The following is a 21,858-nucleotide window of genomic DNA, read 5'->3' on the forward strand; positions in this document are numbered from 1 at the left end:
TGTAACCCTAGCCGTAAAGGCAAGAGGCTGAGGGCTATAGAGGCGGAGATCGGAGCTGCCCAATGCGCCTTAAGGGCCTGGTTAGCACTGGGGTGGGAGACTGCCTGGGAAGACCAGGTCCTGGCACGGGAAGGACTTTGACTTTTTTGACTACTTTTGGGAATCTCTGCTGCCTCAAGAATGTCATATGTGTGGTGGAGGAGGGGAGGGCAGTATTCAGTTTAATCATTTACTAGAATAACATACCACCCCTCCCCCCTCCCCTCACTAAGGAACCATGTTTTAGATCCTTAAGAGTCTGTAAATAACTTTCTCTTTTATCAATGTTTGCATTAAAAGCTTTTAAAGTTCAAATCTCTCTCTCTCTCTGAGGCTCTTGAGATTTACCTGAAGGTGATTTCCGCTGTCCACTGGGACAAAAGTGAAGCTTTGTGGGCAGGTCAGGTTCACGTTTACCTGGGAACATGAGGAAATGTTCCTACAGGGGAACAATTTTGGTTGCTAATAACTTGGTTTCCTCAACTACTTGGCACTACGACCATGTGCAAGACAAAACAGGAATCACAAACAGCATGGCTGACCAATGTTAAAAGGCAGAAAAACGACGTTGTGCCCAATGTTAAAAGCCAACGTTGCCCAGAAGTCGGCCTGGTAGATCGGAACACAAGACCCACCAGGAGTAGACGCTTTGCCCGGTCCCCACCATTCTCTCACTATTCACCGTTACACTTTTTTTTTGGGGGGGTCAGGCCAATACTGGGTCCAATCAACTGTATTAGAGCACAAGAAGACATCAAGGAGAGAGGGTGGAATGGTACTTGTTTCTAAAGAAGCCGCAATAGGCTGAGCTCTCATACCTTTTCAGCAGTTAGTGATGATGGAGGCATGGGAGGTTTTTTTTCCTCAGCTCGAAGATACATGGCTGCTGGAGGATGATTTTTTAAACACTTTTCTATCATTAAAGCTGTTGTTGTCAGCCAGCTTGGGTCCATGATTGAAGGTTCTTCATCCACAATGGGTTCCACAAAGAGAAATGACGAAGACTTTATTTATGACAAACATTACGGTCGAGTGAAATTCTTCTCTTCAGGGTGCACACGGTGTTCTTGGAGCAGAAAGGGTTAAGGGCCTTGCTCAGTCCAGACCTTCTGATCTGTAAAAGCCAGAGCCTTAACCATTGAGCCACCTCTGCTCAAGCTGCGCTGCCTTGTTAAAACTGACATGTCAGCTGTGGGTGAAAGGACTGGGATCAGGTCAGGGCTCGCTGCCGGTTGAGCTCAATGGACTGATGAACATCCTTATGACTCTCCTGCATCGTTCTGAGAGTCACTGCAGCTGTGGCTGAATGGAATGAAGATCAGCAGTATCTCAAAAAAAAAAAAAAACCTCTCGACAATAACCTGTGTGAAGGTCTGCCAAGTACATCTCCTGAAGGGTGTTCCGCAAGTACATGGCTTGCGTTTTTTTGGCCCTGACTCTACACCTAAAGGTTGCTGGTGGTCCCTGTACAAGCATCAGATTGCGAAATGGACATCAGGTGCACCTCAATGATTCCCACTGTAACGGTGATGATACACGGGGCAACTTTTTGGGCAGTGTTGCCGGGCAATTGCTCTTCGACACTGTCCCACTGAGATTGGGCAACATAATTTCTTTCTGAATGATTTTGATCATTTTGGGCAACTTTTTCAGATCATCCAATCTAACAGCGAATCACATGACCACTCGAAAGCTTCTGAAATTTTCAACAAAGATGGCAGCGATAGGGCCTCTGCATGCTCTTGCGACAAGGCTTTCGCAGATAGCTTTTCGCAGACAGTTGTAATTTATCGTTGAGCGGGGAGTAATAGGCGTGCGCGATGTTATTCACCGCCACAACGCAAGGGGGTGCGAAGTCGCGAAATCACTAGGAGCAGTTGGTGGGTGTAGTTAGTGGAGTGTTTATCCTCCGGTTACTTATAATGACTAGAACTGGAGTCGTATAGATGTACGTACTTCCTCACTTCCTCAATCAACCGCTCTTCGTGCTGCTCCATCTTCGCTCGTGTTTTTAAAAATGGCGGTCGTGAAAACAAACCAAACCGGGAAAGTAGGGAAGCGGAAGTGCGTGTACAGCGGATGTAGAGTGGACCAATCAGAGCCCTCTTGTCTGCGACGCTGTCTGCGAGGCTTCTGCGGTGGTCACAATTTTTGGGAGGTGCGCGCAGAGCGTCTGCAAAGGTGGGGGGGGGGGGCTACGCAGACGCCATCTGCGACGCCATCTGTCAGGCCTGGGTTGTCAGCATAAATTGGCCTTTAGATCTCAACGGCAGTGCAGTGAAGAAAAAGAGAGACAACTTATCTCTTTTAATGTAAACCCAAAGTGGTGAATTTATTTACCTCATCAAATGCTTAGAAAACCAACAGACATCTATTTTTGTGCTCAGGTTGGAATTAAGACATCAATTTTTTTTTCAGTTAAGTGTAAACTGCTGTTAGCTCCGTAACCACAGCTCCATAGAAATTGAATGGGATTTAGCTAACTAGCGGTGGTTTTTGCTAACATAGTTAGCTGAAAGTTATCACTAGCTACGTAGGGATAACGTTAGCTCTGTTGCGTCAAGTTAAAAGTGATGGGCAGCGCATGATTTTTTTTTGGGGTGAGTTGTAAGAGAGATTGTTGAATTTATTGTCTGATCTAATTCACATCCAGAGCACGACTACTTGTGGAACCCGAGGGAGAAACAGTACAAACTTCAGGATGTAAAAAAGAAAGAAAGCCTTTCAGGAGCCCCGTCACGCCCTTTTCCTCCTCAGCAGCGTCTCCTGGTCCATGTCCTTTTGTCTTTTTTGCTGAGATGAGAATTAAACGATGACGTTTTTGTCAGTTATTAGTTACAGCATATGTGATTGAGGCTAGTAGCATTTTTAAAGAGATTTAAAAAGTGTTTATTATTCACAGAATAATGTGGTTATTTTGACTTATAAATGTTAAAATAATGGCAAATTATCTTTTGACCAGAGGATCTATTCAGTTTTATTCCAGAAGTGATGCTTACTTGAGTGAAGTAAATAAAGGCTGAAGCCGAGACAAAAGTGACAGCTGTGAATGTTTCAGTTTCCATCTTTGCAGTGTCCATCTCCCTGGCAACAGATTTGCTCTTATCTGATTGGTTGTTGCCAATTGTCTGTTGCCCTAATCAGTTGCCCCGTGTCTCACCTGGTTGCCTGTTGCCAGCAACACTGCCCAAAAAAGTTGCCCCGTGTATCAACACCTTAAGGCTATCAACAGCTGTTCTTTTAGTCTTTTTAGAAATTGTGTTTTAGACAACGCACAATACTATTACAGTTCATCTTGAGGTCAGATCATCTCCATCCAAGTGTTCATCTTTGGGCCGAAGAATAAAAGAAAGAGAAAAAGTGTTCTGGCTTTGCTGAATTTCTGATCTGGAACAGCAAAGTTAGCTTTACGGAAAACTCTGAAGGCAGGCACCAGTGGGTGTAGTTTCTGCGTTGAGAGGTTTCATGGCGGCTGACGGTCGAATATGCGTTACGCCTCGGTGGAGAGGCTGCTGGAGTTTATGGGAGGTGCGTGGGGGATAAATGGACTGGAGTGGATTTCCCAAAAGCATCGCAGCACAAAGATCATCGTTAAATGGTAGAGCGAGCAACGCAATGAACACTCTCTCTCCTAGTTAAGGTGCTCTTAGTGTTAATAGGCTTTTGGGAAACTCACCACTACTGGGTGTCGCTGATGAGGAAAATGATGACTTACTTTTGAATTTCTAACTGTGTGCTATTTTTTTTTTAGTTTATTACTAAAGTTTTTTCTTCCTTTTCTTGAAATGGAATTGATTTGTTTTCCTTCTTGGTTCATTTTTATAATTTTACAAAGGAAGAATCTGTGACTTCGCTTTTTTCCCTGGTTTTGACTGACCCAATAAAAAGGAGTTTAAGATATCTCTCTCTCTGTCTCTCTCTCTCTGTCTGTCTCTCTCTTGCTCTCTCTCTGTCTCTCTCTTGCTCTCTCTCTGTCTGTCTCTCTCTCTCTCTCTGTCTCTCTCGGTTGCTCTCTCTCTGTCTCTCTCTCTCTGTCTTTCTCGGTTGCTCTCTCTCTGTTACTTTCTCTGTCTGTCTGTCTGTCTGTCTGTCTGTCTGTCTGTCTCTCTCTCTCTCTCTCTGACTGTCTCTCTCTGTCTGTCTGTTGCTCTCTCTTTCTCGCTCTGTCTGTGTCTCTCCCTCTCTGTCTCTCTTGCTCTCTCTCTGTCTGTCTGTCTCTCTCTCTTTCTCTGACTGTCTCTCTCTCTGTCTGTCTCTTGCTCTCTCTCTCGCTCTGTCTGTCTGTCTCTCTCTCGCTCTCTCTCTCTCTGTCTGTCTCTCTGTCTCTCTCTCTCTCTCTCTGTCTGTCTGTCTCTCTCTTGCTCTCTCTCTCTGTCTGTCTGTCTCTCTCTATCTGTCTGTACCTGCTCTCAGTGCTGTAGGATCTCCAGTCAGAACTGTCTGCTCTCCGTGATCGGCGTCTGTGATGAGAGTCACTACGGCACCTGAAACACACACGCAACAAAATCACGACAAGGCACAGTGAGAGAGAGAGAGAGAGAGAGAGAGAGAGAGAAAGGGAAATTTCATAAAATCCTATACATAAAATTTATATCTGGAATTTATACATTTCTGAAAAGCTGCTTTGTGATGATGTCCATGAAAGAGAAAGCAAGTGAGAGACTGAAAGAGAGAGTGAGAGCGCAAGCCATAAAAGGAGAGAGAGAAATGGAAAGAAATACAGACATAAAGAGGACAGATGTATATTTGCTTTTATTCTATCCACATTCACTGGATATGAGCAATCGTGCGCTCTGATTGGCTACTCTACTACTCGGATATCAGCTCATATACCGTCAGGAGAGAAAAACAAAATGGCAGCACGTGTTGCTGAACCAACCGAGGACGAAATAAAAACTACTTGAAAACAAAACCCAAAAAAATAAATAAAAAAAAAGCAACAAAATATGGAGTAAAAGTATCTGATGGTAAGAACGTATTATTTTTATTTTGCGAGAATTATTATCATTGCATTTTTCACGAATTGCTCCTGTCATTTCGCCGGTTTGTTTACATTCTAAGCGGAAATGATTTTGTCGGACGTGTTCTATAAAGTTTTTATTTATCGAATTTGCAAAAAATAAAAATGCTCAGTTTCCCAAAATCCAGTGAATGTGGATAGAATAAAACAGTTATTCCACTCAATCTCATCGTACATGGCACATAGACAACTCGGTGCTGCGCGCCTCATTGGCTATCAGCTCATGTACGACTCGATTTCATGAAATAACCGTTAATTATTTTGCAGAACAGGGGTCTAAAATCTAAGAAGATTAAAAATCATCGCTTACAGAGATCCAGATAAGAAATTACGAGTGAATGAGGTGAACCTGATGTGTAACAAGAGGTAATGGATGTCGCTGCTGGGAAATGAAGTCCAAAGCAGGCATTTTGTGAGATTGCAATGCATTCTGGGAGATTGAGTTTGTCAATATTGTGATAACATGTTGGGGCTTGGAAGCACACGGTTTTACAGAACGCCGCAGCTTTATAATTTCCCTTCACTGGGACTAAGAATCCAAACCTGTTCCAGCATGACAATGCCCCTGTGCACAAAGCAAACTCCTTGAATACACGGTGTGTTAAAGAGTTTTAGGCAGCTGGGCCATAGAAGGTTCACGCTGCATGCTGCACGCTACACGTTCACGTGAAGAACCGGACCCTGGGCCATTAAACTTCATGCTTGGATGTTCACGTGTTGCGTCTGTTCTACTTTGACCGAGTAACCAACAATATGGACTCTTCGGATGACGACGATTGCCTCATTCTGCTTTTACTGAGACAGAGGAAGAGAAAAAGGAACAGAATTTGGAGCCGAGAACACTTCCTTCTGAAAGAAACCCGTGGTGAATTTCACCGAACATTCTATAATCTGCTTGACAATCCCGATGAAGAACTATTTTTCAGTTATACCATTCAATTATATTTTTTCTGAAGTTTTCCCCTGAAAGCATAGAGTTATCTCCCTAGACCCGTTCTGATTGGCTGGCGCGGCGGTGACCGCATGCATTGACTGGAATTTCCATCTTCACGCCTAGAAAAAAGTGTGCATGTTCATTTCTCGCTTCACGCGTGAAGTGTGCAGCGTGCAACGTGAACGCCGTTCTATGGCCCAGAGCAAGTCATGCTACGTTTGTCCACTTTTCTTTACACGCGTGTAGCGTGCAGCATGCAGCGTGCAGCGTGAACCTTCTATGGCCCAGCTGCCTTAGTGTCCTGACCAGAGCCCTGACCTCAACCCCACTGAACGCCGACTGAACCCCAGGCTTCTTATCGACCTCGCTAATGCTCTTATGCACTAATCCCCACAGCCACACTCCAAAAGCTGCTTTAAACCTCCCTGTACGAGTGAGTGTGATGGTCGGGTGCCCACAGACGACTTCAGTTCATATAGATTAGTAGGCTCTAACTGCCCCGGAGTCCATCAGACACGCCCCTGAGTCCATCAGACACGCCCCTGAGTCCATCAGACACGCCCCTGCAGCTGTATCAGAGCTGCTCTTTAAGTCTCACAGCAGCACGTTTACTGTGTCGGACTCGCGGCCCCTGATCCCCGCGTCACCTCTTTAAACACAGAACTCCACTGCAACATGAAAATAAGCCATGGAATAAACGGAGTGTAAAAGTGCGTCTCGGGGAGGAGCTCACAGGGACTCGTGCGAGAGTGAAATGACTTACAGAGGGAGTTTAATGCAGAGCTGCTGAACAAAGACAGTCGAAAAACAAACAAGTAGCAAAAAAAAAAATTTAACTAATTCAGTGAGCGAATTGAGGGAACATGACAGTTCTCATCAAGCAGATTATACAGAACACACACACACACACACACACACACACACAGTAAAAGTACAGAGTGTGAAACGTTTCATCTTCCTTTTTATCACACACTCTGTTTTCATCTCCTTTATTCTTTCTATTTCTCTTTTTTTTCCCGTCTCATGTCTCTCTCTTTCCTTTTGTGGCTTGCTCTCACTCTCACGTTATTTCTCTCGCTTTCTGTCTGTCTTGGTCTCTCACTTTCTTTTTCCATTTAACTCTCTCTCTCTCCGTTTATCTCTCTATCTCTTTCTGTTTCTCTCTCGTTCTCTATTTTATCTCTCTCTCACTCCTCCCTTTATTTATCTCTATATCCCTCTCTTTCTGTCTCTCTCTCTCTCTCTCTCTCTCCCTCACACTCTCTTTCTTTGTCTCTTTTTCAATCTTTCTCACTTTCTCTCTGTCTATCTCACTCTCTTCCTCTATTTACGTATCTCTCTCTCTTTCTCTTTCACTCTATCGTCTTTCTTTCTCTCTCTGTGTCCCTCACGCTCTTTGTTTGTCTGTTTCTTTCAACCTTTCTTGCTTTATTTCTGTCTCTCTCCCTCTGTCCGTCACGCTCTTTCTTTACCTCTGTCTTTTTCAACCTTTCTCACTGTCTCTTTCTTTCTCTCTCACTCCTCCCTTTATTTATCTCTGTATCTTTCTGTCTCTCTGTCCCTCACGCTGTTTTTCTTTGTCTGTCTTTTTCAATCTTTCTCACTTTGTCTGTCTCACTCTCTCCCTCTATTGACCTCTCTCTCTTTCTGTTTCTCTTTCACTCTCTATCATCTCTCTCAACTCTCTCTTCCTGTCTCTCTCTCTATGCATCCCTCACTCTCTCTCTTTCAATCTTTCTCGCTTTCTTTCTGTCTGTCTTCTCTCTCTCATCTGTCTCCCTCACACCATTTCTGTTTCCCTCTTTCTGTCTCTCCCTCACTCTCTATTGTACCACTGTCTGTCACTCTTTCTGTCTCTCTCTCTCTGTCCCTCACGCTGTTTCTCTTTTTCAATCTGTCTCACTTTCTCTCTCTATTTATTTCTGTCTCCCTCTCGGTCTTGTCTTGCTCCCTGTCTCTCTTGTTCTCTTTCTCTCTCTCGTTTTCTCGCGATCTCTCTGTGTGAGCGCTCACACACATTTCCTAAACCTGAGGAAAGTCTGATGAAGTGTGTGTGTGTGTGTGTGTGTGTGTGTGTGTGTGTGTGTGTGTGTGTGTGTGTGTGTGTTAGAATAACACTTCTCATGTGCTGATAAATTTATCCAACACTAGAAGAATAATAAGGCCCTGAACAGTAAGATCCCGTGGTATGGGTTCTCCGTGTTAAACCCAACATGATCTGTAAACCGTGAGTGAGTCTGCGTCACCAACCTCTTTTTATGTTTCCTGTCTTCCTTCCGCTTGCGTCTGGTGCTTGAGGAGCTGTACGATGAAAAGCACGTTACTGAGAGAGAATTATAAAGCACTCAGCGCTGATTATTACTCATTAATGAAGATGTTTAATCCGTTCCCTGGATTTCAGTAAAACACTTTCTCACACGTTTCTTCGTTTATCTCGTCTCAATCGGTTGCGTTTTCTATTAAGAAACTGCTAGAAGCGTGCGAAACGTCCTGCAGTTTGATTTGTGTTCTCAGTTTAATTGAGCCACGCTCGGGTTTGTGTGGAAGTGGACCGAGTCGAGCTCCCTCATCCCCCTGAGGCTCGCCCTGTTGTGAGTTTCTCACTCTATATGCTCGCTCTCTGCTCAGGTTTGAGGTCCAAAGTAAAATCGCACAAGTCCAGATGTTGACAGCATGTCGTCATACGGACTCAAGAACGCTCCTCCGCTCGCTCCTCCTGCACGGGCGTGACCGTACCGTGCTCCGTTTGTTCACAACAGGGACGATCTTGGAATTTTTTGATCACATCTCATATTATTATTATTATTATTATTACAACCCCAATTTTTAAAAAAAAGTGAAGACGCTGTGTAAAACGTAAATAAAAACATAATGTGATGATCTGCAAATCACTGAAACCCGATACAGTGTCTTGCAAAAGTATTCATCCCCCTTGGTGTTTGTCCTGTTTTGTCGCATTACAAGCTGGAATTAAAATGGATTTTTGGAGGGTTAGCACCGTTTGATTTACACAACATGCCGACAACTTTAAAGGTGTAATTTTTTTTTTTATTTTTTATTGTGACATAAACACTAAGATGAAAAAACAGAAATCTGGAGTGTGTATAGGTATTCACCCCCCCAAAGTCAATACTTCACAGAACCACCTTTTGCTACAATTACAACTGCAAATCTCTTGGGGTATGTCTCTATTAGCTTAGCACATCTAGCCACTGGGATTGTTGCCCATTCCTCAAGGCAAAACTGCTCCAAGTCCTTCAAGTTAGATGGGTTGCGTTGGTGTACAGCAATCTTCAAGTTATGCCACAGATTCTCAACTGGATTGAGATCTGAGCTTCGATTAGGCCATTCCAACACATTCTCATCTCATCTCATCTCATCATCTCTAGCCGCTTTATCCTGTTCTACAGGGTCGCAGGCAAGCTGGAGCCTATCCCAGCTGACTACGGGCGAAAGGCGGGGTACACCCTGGACAAGTCGCCAGGTCATCACAGGGCTCCAACACATTTATGTTTCCCTTTAAACCACTCCAGTATAACTTCATCTTAATTATTGTTTGTGTCACAATAAAAAAAGTTCACCTTTAAAGTGGTCGGCATGCTGTGTAAATCAAATGGTGCTAACCCTCCAAAAATCTAGAGATTTTTTGGGGGGGGGGGCAAATACTTTTGCAAGACACTGTATTTAATTGAACCCTGCAGACAGCGTTCCACCAGAACAAACCTCTAACAGTCATCACAGTCGAGAACGCGTCAGTGGAAAATACCAACTCTTTCACTTACCTTGGAAGCATCATTTCCAGTGATTCTTCTGTGACTGATGAAATCACCAACCGCATCAAGCGAGCATCTTCTGCATTCGGTCATCTCCGCAAGCGTGTTCTTTCCAATCACCGCCTTTGGAAAAAAACCAAGATCGCAGTATATCATGCAGTCTGTATCTCCACACTTCTCCAGGGCTGGAAAACTTGGACAACGTATCAGAATCAAGATCCTTGAGGCTTTTCACATCCGATGCCTCCAGATCCTGAAACAAGCTTCCTCTACCAGCAATGCTTCTTCGTTGTGTCCCCTGCAGAACTGGGCATGTTGTCCTCATGTGTGTGTCCAGACCACAACAGATGGTCATGTATGGAAAGCTGGCAGAAGATCTTGTCCCTGGGGTGGGGTGGGCTGAAAAATAGGTGGAAGGACCATCTAAAAAGAGCCATGAAGGCCTGCACAATTCCACCTGAAGAGCTCAAGAGCTTGGCAGCTGATCGCACCAAATGGAAGCTGAGACTGCCTGAAGGTATCTCACACTTCCAAAAAGAAAGGAAACAGAGAGGAAACAAAAGCAGCCTGTCACCTCCAGCGTCTAAATCCACCTGCTACCGCTGGAGACTTTCCACTGTTATTGTGCATGCAGGTCAAGGATTGGATCCCTCTCCCATCAAAGAAGAGTCCATCAAAGAAGAAAGAAAAGGGGGACGCAAACGATGGGACACATTGTCATCATTGGCAACGATGGACGGCCCCAACGAGGTATTTAATTGAAAATACTACAAAGACAAATGCTGAAACTGAGACATTTTGAATTTAGTGCCAGCAACATGCTTTAAAAAAGGTTGTACAGGGGCACGTTTACCACCACGCTGCATCACCTCGACTTTTACCAACACTCTGTAAACCTCTGGGAACTGAGGAGACCAAGTGCTGTAGTTTTGCAAGTGAAATCTCATCTCATTCTTGCCTTATTTCTCAATTTCAACATTTGATACATCGTCTTTGTGGGGTGGCACGGTGGTGTAGTGGTTAGCGCTGTCGCCTCACAGCAAGAAGGTTCTGGGTTCGAGCCCAGCGGCCGGCGAGGGCCTTTCTGTGTGGAGTTTGCATGTTCTCCATGTGTCTGCGTGGGTTTCCTCCGGGTGCTCCGGTTTCCCCCACAGTCCAAAGACATGCAGGTTAGGTTAACTGGTGACTCTAAATTGTCCGTAGGTGTGAATGGTTGTTCCCCAAGCTCAGTAATGGGAGGGCTGCAGCACGAAAGGCACATGGACCCCGACCTGGCAATAGTGCTGGACAAGGAAGAAGATATGTTGTCTTTGTACTATTTTCAACAAAATATAGTTTTTCCAGGCGGCACGGTGGTGTCGTGGTTAGAACTGTCGCCTCACAGCAAGAAGGTCCAGGCTCGAGCCCCGTGGCCAGCGAGGGCCTTTCTGTGTGGAGTTTGCATGTTCTCCCCGTGTCCGCGTGGGTTTCCTCCGGGTGCTCCGGTTTCCCCCACAGTCCAAAGACATGCAGGTTAGGTTAACTGGTGACTCTAAATTGACCGTAGGTGTGAATGTGAGTGTGAATGGTTGTCTGTGTCTATGTGTCAGCCCTGTGATGACCTGGCGACTTGTCCAGGGTGTACCCCGCCTTTCGCCCGTGGTCAGCTGGGATAGGCTCCAGCTTGCCTGCGACCCTGTAGAACAGGATAAAGTGGCTACAGATAATGGATGGATGGATATAGAGTTTCCATGGTTTGCAAACCATCACATTCTGTATTTATTTATGTTGTGTCCCAAGTTTTTTTTTTTGCAATTGTATAGTTATACATTATTATTATTATTATTATTATTATGTTGTATTTACAATGCAAGCAATTACATTACAGGTATTTAGCAGATGCTGTTATCCAGAGTGACATATAACATACCCAGAGCAGCCTGGGGGGCAGTTGGGGGTTCGATACCTTGCTCAAGGGCACTTCAACCATTCCTGCTGGTCCCGGGAATCAAACCAACAACTTTTTAGTCCCAAAGCTGCTTCTCTAACCATTAGGCCATGGCTTCCATATTAAATGAATGAAAGAGTATTATTGTTTTTCGAAAAATATATGCTCATTTTGAATTTAGTGCCAGTAACACGTTTCAGAGAAGTTTGTACGGAGGCATGTTTATTCTTCACCATATTATTAGCTCATCCGGCCGACAGGTGATGAGTTTATCCCATTGTGTGTCATCTGTCCACATTTCACAAAAATCTCTTCTTCTCTCAATTCTTAACTGATTTTTTATTCTTTTTAGCAGGAAGGTAGGTCTGTCTGGGGTGCATATATATGGCTTCTACCCAAATTTGCATAATTGCAATTAATAATGAAGACATGGAGTAATTAATCAATCCCTAATGAGCAGTTTCCACACAAACCGCTTGTTCTCTCTCAGTTGTTCACTGATTTTGATTCTTTCTGGCATGAAGGTAGGGGGACCTAGGGTGCATATACCATAACTTCGACCCAGATTTGCTTCATTGCAATTATTAATGAAGTTATGGACTAATTAAGCCTTAATGAGCAGTTAAAAAAAATTGCTTCTTCTCGGTCAATTCCTCGCTGTTTTGGATTCTTTCTGGTAAATAGGTCGGTATTCCTAGGGTGGATATCGCTTCTATATACCGTATACTGTAGCTTGTATATAGTGTATATAGCCTGCAACATTTATTGTGCATTAAGGTGGCCCACTTTAGATCGTTCCTTCTGGACTAGACGGGGCCGGAGTGAGCTACGCCATCACTGACAATCTCGCTATTTAAATAATATTGGCTGTTTTTTTTCACGGTATATCAGATATATTCCATTCAGCTAGCATGATACTGAAGGAATCGAAGATGAGTAGCTGAATGGAATATATCTGATAGATCACATAAAAAAGTCATTATTATTATTATTATTATTATTAATATTATTATTATACATACACATTCCTTTCGGGTGTTCTTTCTTTCTTTTCTTTCATTAAGATTGCAAGACAATACAATACTCGTGAGGCACAGGCAGCTAATGCTGGTGTTGTGACCCACACACAAAGTCATAGACATAACATTAATACACAGGATTCTTCAAAAATGCTAAATAAACATTAAATACAATCTAAAATATCTACAATAATCTAAAATATCTATCAGGCAGTCCAGTTCGATAGTCTCTGCTTGAACACACTTATGCTGCGGGCTTGTTTTACTGACTGGGGCAGTTCGTTCCAAAGTCGGGACGCGTAAGGAATGAAGCTGGACTTGTACGTCTGGGTCCTACAGCGAGGTAAGTGGAGGTGCGTAGAGTTGCGAAGCTCTAAACGTGTGACTCTTTGCTCTCCTCGTGTGATGGGTATCAGTGGTTGGAGGTGAGGGGGAACTAAGCCATTTACCAGTTTATACATGACAACCATGGAGTGGAAGTGTCTTCTGGTTGATAGGCTGTCCCATCCGAGCTCCTGCATAACGACGCTTGAGGGTGTACGTTTCGCGGCTCCGGTGACGAGGCAGGCAGCTTGGTAGTGGACACGCTCCAACATCTTACTGGATGAAGAAGCCAAGTCCCCTAGCAGTCCAGAAGCGTACTCCAATTTTGGTCGAATCATTACGGTATGTTGTACGCCATCTCTAGTGCCTCTCGGGATAGCTTGCCTCGAAGTTTCCACAGGAATCCCAGAGTTATAATAAAATAACACGTCTTTCTCTTTCAAAATTCTCTCAAAACCTTCTATATATAGCTTGTATATAGCTTGCAACGTTTATTGCGCATTAAGGTGGCCCACTTTAGATCGTTCCTTCTGGACTAGACGGGGCCGGAGTGAGCTACGCCGTCACTGATGGTCTCGTTGAAAGAGTTTCACTGCTAAGTGTCTCAGTTAAAAATAGAAAAATATTTATTTTTAAAGCTTTGTAGTTTTTAAAGAAAAAAATATCAGATGGGGATCAGTATGAGCTCATCCTCAAGGTTTCAGTATCGGTATCGGAAAAGAAGAAGCGGTATCGTGCCCATGGCGCTTCTACCTTTACCTGGACACTATACTTGATTTTATATATACAGCGGGGCCCAGGGGCCGAGCCCCGGTGGGGGCCCAGGGGGCGGGAGCTAATGATTTTTGGCTATTTTTTTACCCCCAAACCATTAATTTTATCAGCAAAAAGTTGCAATTTATTTGGAAATAAATTCCCCTTCTTGGTGGACTACCAGGTGAAAATGATTAATATGGTACAAGAGACTTGTTTTTAATCAATTCACATTTGATGATTTCAAAAAATCAATGCACCTTTTAATATAAACGAGCTCTACGGTATTATATAGTTGATTGGTTTTAAATTTTGTGTCACAGTTTAACGTCTTGCGCACACACACACACACACACACACACACACACACACACACACACACACACACACCCAGTGCCTGTTACTAGTAACTGTACTAAATCAGTGTATTAATTAATTAATTAGTACGAAGGAAATTTCTGTATTTTAGGCCTCATTTATTATTGTTCTTTCTGTTTTACTTCAATAAAACATGAATGCATTCGTACCTGTGTCTTCTCTTCTTGGAGGCAGCCCTGTGTGTGTGTGTGTGTGTGTGTGTGTGTGTGTGTGTGTGTGTGTGTGTGTGTGTGTGTGTGTGTGTGTGAGAGATTTGAGAGAGAGAGAGAGAGAGAGAGTTTCATTAGCCGTATGTGTGTTAAAATAAAAAAGATATGTAAATGAGTCAGCCTGTGGAAGCGAACCCTAAATGAAAGCTATCTGAAACGTTACCTGTGTTGCTTCCTCTTCTTCGAGCTCTTCTTCTTCTTCTTCTTTTTCTTGCGCAGTGGTGACGGACTGGAGGAGTGACACCTGTGGATTAAACAGCTTCCTGTCACGCTGAACACACTCTAACATTCCATTCACTTTGTTTACCAGAGTGAATATTAAAGTGTTTTATTACACGGACGCGAGTGTTTTACTGGGAAATACGCCGCTCGTATTTTCCATCCGGGACACGGAGAACCAAAACCGGGACATAAATCTCCATCTGTCACTCGTGAGGAAACCGATGAGTTGTTTTGATAAATTTGGGTCCGTTTTGTTTGTGAACGTGTCGATATAATAAAAAGAAAATCACACACTGGCTTGAAGATATGAAGTTTATCTTCTCGTGTTGAAAAATGTGCATTTTTCATACAAAACACATCACGGATCTGAGTGACAGATTTAAATAATAAACTGGTGTTGAGTGGGAAATCAGATCTGATACACCACACAAAAAAAACCCCGCCACTGCAATCAGAACTGAACTGGAGATGAACTGATCGTCTCCATTTCCTCCTCACCTTCTCGATATTAATCATAAAGCTGTGTAAGTGTGGTCAGTGCTCAGGTCGTACCGGTGTGTGTAACAGGTCGGGCTTTATAAAGGTCTGGGTGGGGTCTGCAGCGGTTCAGTCGGATCCGGAGCCCAGCAGCAGGCAGACGAGCGCCGAGGCGTTACAGTGTAATGGGTGTGAGATACAGTAATTATTACACAGCGCGAATAAAGCACACATTACCATGTGCACTTATTTAGTGCAGGTGGATTTATAACGCAGTACTGTATACATAATAATGTAATGAAGAGCTGCACTTAATCACTCTCACCTTATTACTCCCAATTAGTGCTCTCTCTCTCTCTCTCTCTCTCTCTCACTCTCTCTCTCACTCTCTGTCACTTTCTCACTCTCTCTTGCTCACTCTTTCTCACTGTCTCTCACTCTTTCACACTCTCTCACTCTGTTACTTTCTCACTCTCTCCTGCTTGCTCTTTCTCTCTCGCTTTCTCACTCTCTCTCATTTTTTCACTCTCTCTCTCTTGCTTGCTCTTTCTCTCTTTCTCACTGTCTGTCTCTCACTCTCTCTCGCTATCTCTCTCTCGGTCTCTCTCACTCTGTCACTTTCTCACTCTCTCTTTCTCACTGTCTATCTCTCTCTCTCTCACTGTCTCTCTCTCACTTTTTCACTCTCTCACTGTCTCTCACTCTGTCACTTTCTCACTCTCTCCTGCTTGCTCTTTCTCTCACTGTCTCTCACTCTCTCTCACTTTTTCTCTCTCTCTCACTCTCTCTTTCTCTCCGTCTCTCTCACTGTGTCGCTTTCTCACTCTCTCTTGCTTGCTCTTTCTTTCTCTCTTTCTCACTGTCTCTCACTCTCACTTTTTCACTCTCTCTTTTTCACTGTCTCTCACTCTGTCACTTTCTCACTCTCTCCTGCTTGCTCTTTCTCTCTCTCTCTCTCACTGTCTCTCACTCTCATTTTTTCACTCTCTTTCTCATTCTCTCACTCTGTTGCTTTCTCACTCTCTCTTGCTTGCTCTTTCTCTCTTTCTCACTGTCTCTCACTCTCTCTCGCTATCTCTCTCTCAGTCTCTCTCACTCTGTCGCTTTCTCACTCTCTCTCTCTCTCTTTCTCACTGTCTGTCTCTCACTCTCTCTCTTTCTGTTCCCCTGAGAGTCTTGCTCACTTTCTTTCAGTCTTTCTCTCTCTCTTTGTTGCTCTCTCCCTGATGCCATCTCTGTGTCTCTCTTTCTACTTCTTTCACAAAATCTCTATCTTGTTTTCTTTCTCTCTTTTTTATTTCTGATGAAGGAAGATGTTCTGAGAAAGTATGTTTGAAGTGTACTCAGGTAAGTCAATGCCAGGCTTTTTTTAAATACAAAAACTCTCTCTCTCTCTCACACACACACACACACACACATTCTGTGTCTGTCTCTGATATTCTTACTTTCTGTTTATTTTTCTTTCTCTTTTCCCTGTTTTGGTTTTCCTTCCTTCCGTCCCTCCTTCCTTCAAATTAAACTACAAAACACACTCTCTCTTTCATTTTATCTCTTTCACTTTCTCTTTTACTCTTTCACTCTCTCTTTTGCTCTTTTACTTTCGGTCTCTTTCACTCTCTACTTCTCTTTCACTTTCTTTTTACCATGCTCTTTATCTCTCTTTTAGTGTCTCTCTTTCCTTCTAAGTCAATCTTTCTTTCTTTCACATTTCTATTTTGTCTGTTTTCCTCATCGTTCATCTCTCTCTCTGTCTCTCTCTACTACTCTTTCTCTCTTTCTACTTCTCTTACTCTCCCTCTCTTGCTCTTTTACTTTCAGTCTCTTTCACTCTTTTTTCTATCTCTCACTCTGTCTCATTTTACCATACTCTTTATCTCACTCAGTCTCTCTCTTTTAGTTTCTTTCTCTTTCCTTCCAAGTCAATTAATTTCTTTCTTTCTTTCTTTCTTTCTTTCTTTCTTTCTTTCTTTCTTTCTTTCTTTCTTTCTTTCTTTCTGTTCCATTTCTATTTTGTTCTGTTTTTATCATCCATATTTCTCTCTCTCTCTCTCTCTCTCCCCCATTTGTCTTCTCCATCTCTGTCCTCTGTCTTTATTTTTCTTTCCTTCCCTCCCTCCCTGTTTTCCTTCCTTCCATTCTCACTCCCAAAGTTTTTGTTTGTTTATTTGTTTTACTGACCTTTCTCTCCTCCTCTTCCTCACTGATTTTTTCTTCTTCTTTTTCGCTTTGGCCGCTGGACGAGGTGAAAAGTCTGCGTCGAGCGACACGCTGCAACAGAGAGGAAAAAGAAATAAACGCTGACAGGCAACAGAGACTCAGAGACGCCATCAGCGAATGTGTCTAATAACACGTGATCTGGCAGAGGCCGGGTCGAGTCCGACCCATCACAGACCGAAGGGACTCCAGCGGGAATCTCAGGGCTCACAAGAGCGTGCGAGATTGCAGGAAAGGGGGTGGAACTACACAGTGTAGATTAGCATAGTAGAGTTAAAAAAGACCTGCGTACTTCATTACAGGTTTATATGTTGATTGGACACTCAGTTCATTGGACAGAAACAAACTCTGGAAAACAAATATACACACAAACCCACCGTACTGTACGTAACATATCTGTAGCGGAATAAATGAACAAAAAGCGACAGAGCTGTCACGGTGTTCTTTTAATAAATATATCTACAGTGGTGCTTGAAAGTTTGTGAACCCTTTATAATTTTCTATATTTCTGCATAAATATGACCTAAAACATCATCAGATTTTCACACAAGTCCTAAAAGTAGATAAAGAGAACCCAGTTAAACAAATGAGACAGAAATATTATACTGGGTCATTTATTTATTGAGGAAAATGATCCAATATTACACATCTGTGAATGGCAAAAGTATGTGAACCTTTGCTTTCAGTATCTGGTGTGACCCCCTTGTGCAGCAATAACTGCAACTAAACATTTCCGGTAACTGTTGATCAGTCCTGCACACCGGCTTGGAGGAATTTTAGCCCGTTCCTCCGTACAGAACAGCTTCAACTCTGGGATGTTGGTGGGTTTCCTCACATGAACTGCTCACTTCAGGTCCTTCCACAACATTTCCATTGGATTAAGGTCAGGACTTTGACTTGGCCATTCCAAAACATTCACTTTATTCTTCTTTAACCATTCTTTGGTAGAACGACTTGTGTGCTTAGGGTCGTTGTCTTGCTGCATGACCCACCTTCTCTTGAGATTCAGTTCATGGACAGATGTCCTGACATTTTCCTTTAGAATTCACTGGTATAATTCAGAATTCATTGTTCCATCAATGATGGCAAGCCGTCCTGGCCCAGATGCAGCAAAACAGGCCCAAACCATGATACTACCACCACCATGTTTCACAGATGGGATAAGGCTCTTATGCTGGAATACAATGTTTTTTTTCTCCAAACATAACACTTCTCATTTAAACCAAAAAGTTCTATTTTGGTCTCATCCATCCACAAAACATTTTTCCAATAGCCTTCTGGCTTGTCCACATGATCTTTAGCAAACTGCAGATGAGCAGCAATGTTCTTTTTGGAGAGCAGTGGCTTTCTCCTTGCAACCCTGCCAGGCACACCATTGTTGTTCAGTATTCTCCTGATGGTGGACTCATGAACATTAACATTAGCCAATGTGAGAGAGGCCTTCAGTTGCTTAGAAGTTACCCTGGGGTCCTTTGTGACCTCGCCAACTATTACACGCCTTGCTCTTGGAGTGATCTTTGTTGGTCGACCACTCCTGGGGAGGGTAACAATGGTCTTGAATTTCCTCCGTTTGTACACAATCTGTCTGACTGTGGATTGGTGGAGTCCAAACTCTTTAGAGATGGTTTTGTAACCTTTTCCAGCCTGATGAGCATCAACAACGCTTTTTCTGAGGTCCTCGGAAATCTCTTTTGTTTGTGCCATGATACACTTCCACAAACATGTGTTGTGAAGCTCAGACTTTGATAGATCCCTGTTCTTTAAATAAAACAGGGTGCCCACTCACACCTGATTGTCGTCCCATTGATTGAAAACACCTGACTCTAATTTCACCTTCAAATTAACTGCTAATCCTAGAGGTTCACATACTTTTGCCACTCCCAGATATGTAATATTGGATCCTTTTCCTCAATAAATAAATGACCAAGTATAATATTTTTGTCTCATTTCTTTAACTGGGTTCTCTTTATCTACTTTTAGGACTTGTGTGAAAATCTGATGATGTTTAAGGTCATATTTATGCAGAAATATAGAAAATTATAAAGGGTTCACAAACTTTCAAGCACCACTGTATTTTTAAAAAGTGCAAAAGATACACAGAGCAAAAATATACTCAGCAATTACAAACCGATTTACTTTGGGATTGAAATTAATCATACATACACACATCTAATGCTATTATGGCATATAATTTACATATTTATACATGTTGCTACATATTTGCATATTAATTTATATTCATAATCTGGATGTGGCATAATTTACATATTTCTACATATTTACAGAATGCTTTCTGTTCCTACTTTGGGCATGGCCATTTATATATGTGCATATTTCTTTCAGTTTTTATTTGGACATGGTAATCTGCATATTTAAATATTGTTTACATATTCATTTCAATTCCTAATTTGGAAATTACACAATTTCATACTTGTATATTTCTACATATTCCCTTCTATTCCCAATTCAGACGCTACATAATTTACATATACATATTCATTTATATTCATTATTTGGATATGGTAATTAGCATATTCAAATGCCCCTGAATATTTGTGTATTCCTTTCTATTCATAATTTGGACATGGTATAATTTACATATTCAAAATGTTCTATATATTTACATATTCATTCCTATTCCTACTCTGGACAAGACAATTTACATATTTGCATATTTTCTGTTCTTTGTCTGGATGTGGTGATTTGCATATTTAAATATTTTACATGTTTACATTCCCCTTTCAATTCCTACTTTGGGCATGGCAATTTAAATATTTGAAAATTTCTAAATACTTACAGTACATATTCCTTAATATTCCTAATTTGGACATGACCTCATCTCATCTCATCTCATCTCATCATCTGTAGCCGCTTTATCCTGTTCTACAGGGTCGCAGGCAAGCTGGAGCCTATCCCAGCTGACTACGGGCGAAAGGCGGGGTACACCCTGGACAAGTCGCCAGGTCATCACAGGGCTGACACATAGACACAGACAACCATTCACACTCACATTCACACCTACGCTCAATTTAGAGTCACCAGTTAACCTAACCTGCATGTCTTTGAACTGTGGGGGAAACCGGAGCACCCGGAGGAAACCCACGCGGACACGGGGAGAACATGCAAACTCCGCACAGAAAGGCCCTCGCCGGCCACGGGGCTCGAACCCGGACCTTCTTGCCGTGAGGCGACAGCGCTAACCACTACACCACCGTGCCGCCCTGGACATGACCTATTTTACATATTTACACATTTTTGCATATTTCGACAATGGACAGAACAAATGCATGACAGAGAGAATGCGTTTCCTGCTAATGTTTCGCTGAAGGAGGCTGTTCCTGACTCACGATGAATTGCTGAAGTGTTAAAGGGTCCAGCTTGGCGCTACAGTTCTGTTGGATTCCGTGCTAACACTGATAGCGAGACGTTATACGTAGAGGAGTTTCTGAGAATGACTGAGTGCCTGTGGAACAAAACTGAATCTAACATCAGCATAAAAAGCACATCTGGTTGGAGACGGATGGTGCGCTGATATATTCCGTCACAAAGAGTCACAAAGACACGGAGCGGAGAGCTTTTGGCTAATTAGCCAACTGTCAGCTCGCTGATTATCTCTGAGAGAGGACACAGTTATCTGAATGGTATTTGTGAACCATTTCACTGGAATAAAGTAAAACAAGTGAGGATGAACTTAATGCAATTTTGATAGATGGTATGACAATCCATGCACATCAGCACTGATACGCCATAAATAACATGAACAAAATAAACAATAATCAACAAAAAGCCAAGCGGTGCTTCCACCACCATGCTTCACGGTCAAAATGATGTTCTCAACGTGATCAGTAGCACTGAGTGTCTCCCAAACACACCTCTTTTTTCTTCTTATCAAGCTAGAAAATGTTGTCCACATATTTACTGAGTCTCCAGCATGCCGTTTGGATTTCCACGCTCCCAGAAAGCCCAGATTTGTTGAGAATCTTAGTTACAGTCATTCTGTAAACATCTTCATCATCTCGCATCTGAGTTGTGGATCTCTCCAGAACCTTCGCATCTTGGTAGCTTCTCTGACTCGAACTAATCCTTATCAGGCGGATTCCTGATTGTGCCTTAGTCTTTCCATATTTTAACAACGGATTTAATGAGCTCTGGACTTTTCCAGGACTTATACCCTGTCCACACTAGGGATTTTGTACCGATATGAAACTACTTTCGTACCGCAACACCTGTCTACACTAGCAACTATACCGGTACTGTAGCGGTATAACTGTATCGGTACGAAACCCACAAATGTATGGGTTTCGTACCGGTACAGTATCGGTACTGTAGCTTTTCGCTGTAGTGTGGACAGATGAAGCGGCTCTGTATCGATACAAATATAATGCGCAAGCGCAATGAACCATTCCTACGTCTTACGGGTTATTCATACAATACAATACGCACGTGCTTTCCAGCTGTAAATAAAACGTCAAAATGGCTCAAAATGACCGTGGAGCTACATGGAGCAAAGAAAGGGGGGAGAGAGGGGGAGGGAGGGGGAAAGAGGGAGGAAGAAAGGAGGAAGAGGGG

General features: G+C 42.9%; 1 protein-coding gene across 1 annotated transcript in view; it reads right to left on the reverse strand.

The window, feature by feature from the left end:
- Positions 1 to 21,858, reverse strand: part of srrm4 (serine/arginine repetitive matrix 4) — a 193,868-nt gene that overhangs the window by 24,364 nt on the left and 147,646 nt on the right. The window contains exons 3-7 of the mRNA XM_060907487.1: positions 17,254 to 17,343; positions 14,540 to 14,620; positions 14,317 to 14,343; positions 8,244 to 8,294; positions 4,443 to 4,523 (exon numbers count right to left, since the gene is read on the reverse strand). Of these exons, the coding sequence (XP_060763470.1) occupies positions 4,443 to 4,523; positions 8,244 to 8,294; positions 14,317 to 14,343; positions 14,540 to 14,620; positions 17,254 to 17,343 (330 nt within the window). The remainder of the gene's footprint in view (positions 1 to 4,442; positions 4,524 to 8,243; positions 8,295 to 14,316; positions 14,344 to 14,539; positions 14,621 to 17,253; positions 17,344 to 21,858) is intronic.

The sequence above is a fragment of the Neoarius graeffei genome, chromosome 24 (genome assembly GCF_027579695.1).
Source record: "Neoarius graeffei isolate fNeoGra1 chromosome 24, fNeoGra1.pri, whole genome shotgun sequence".
Taxonomy (NCBI): Eukaryota; Metazoa; Chordata; class Actinopteri; order Siluriformes; family Ariidae; genus Neoarius; species Neoarius graeffei.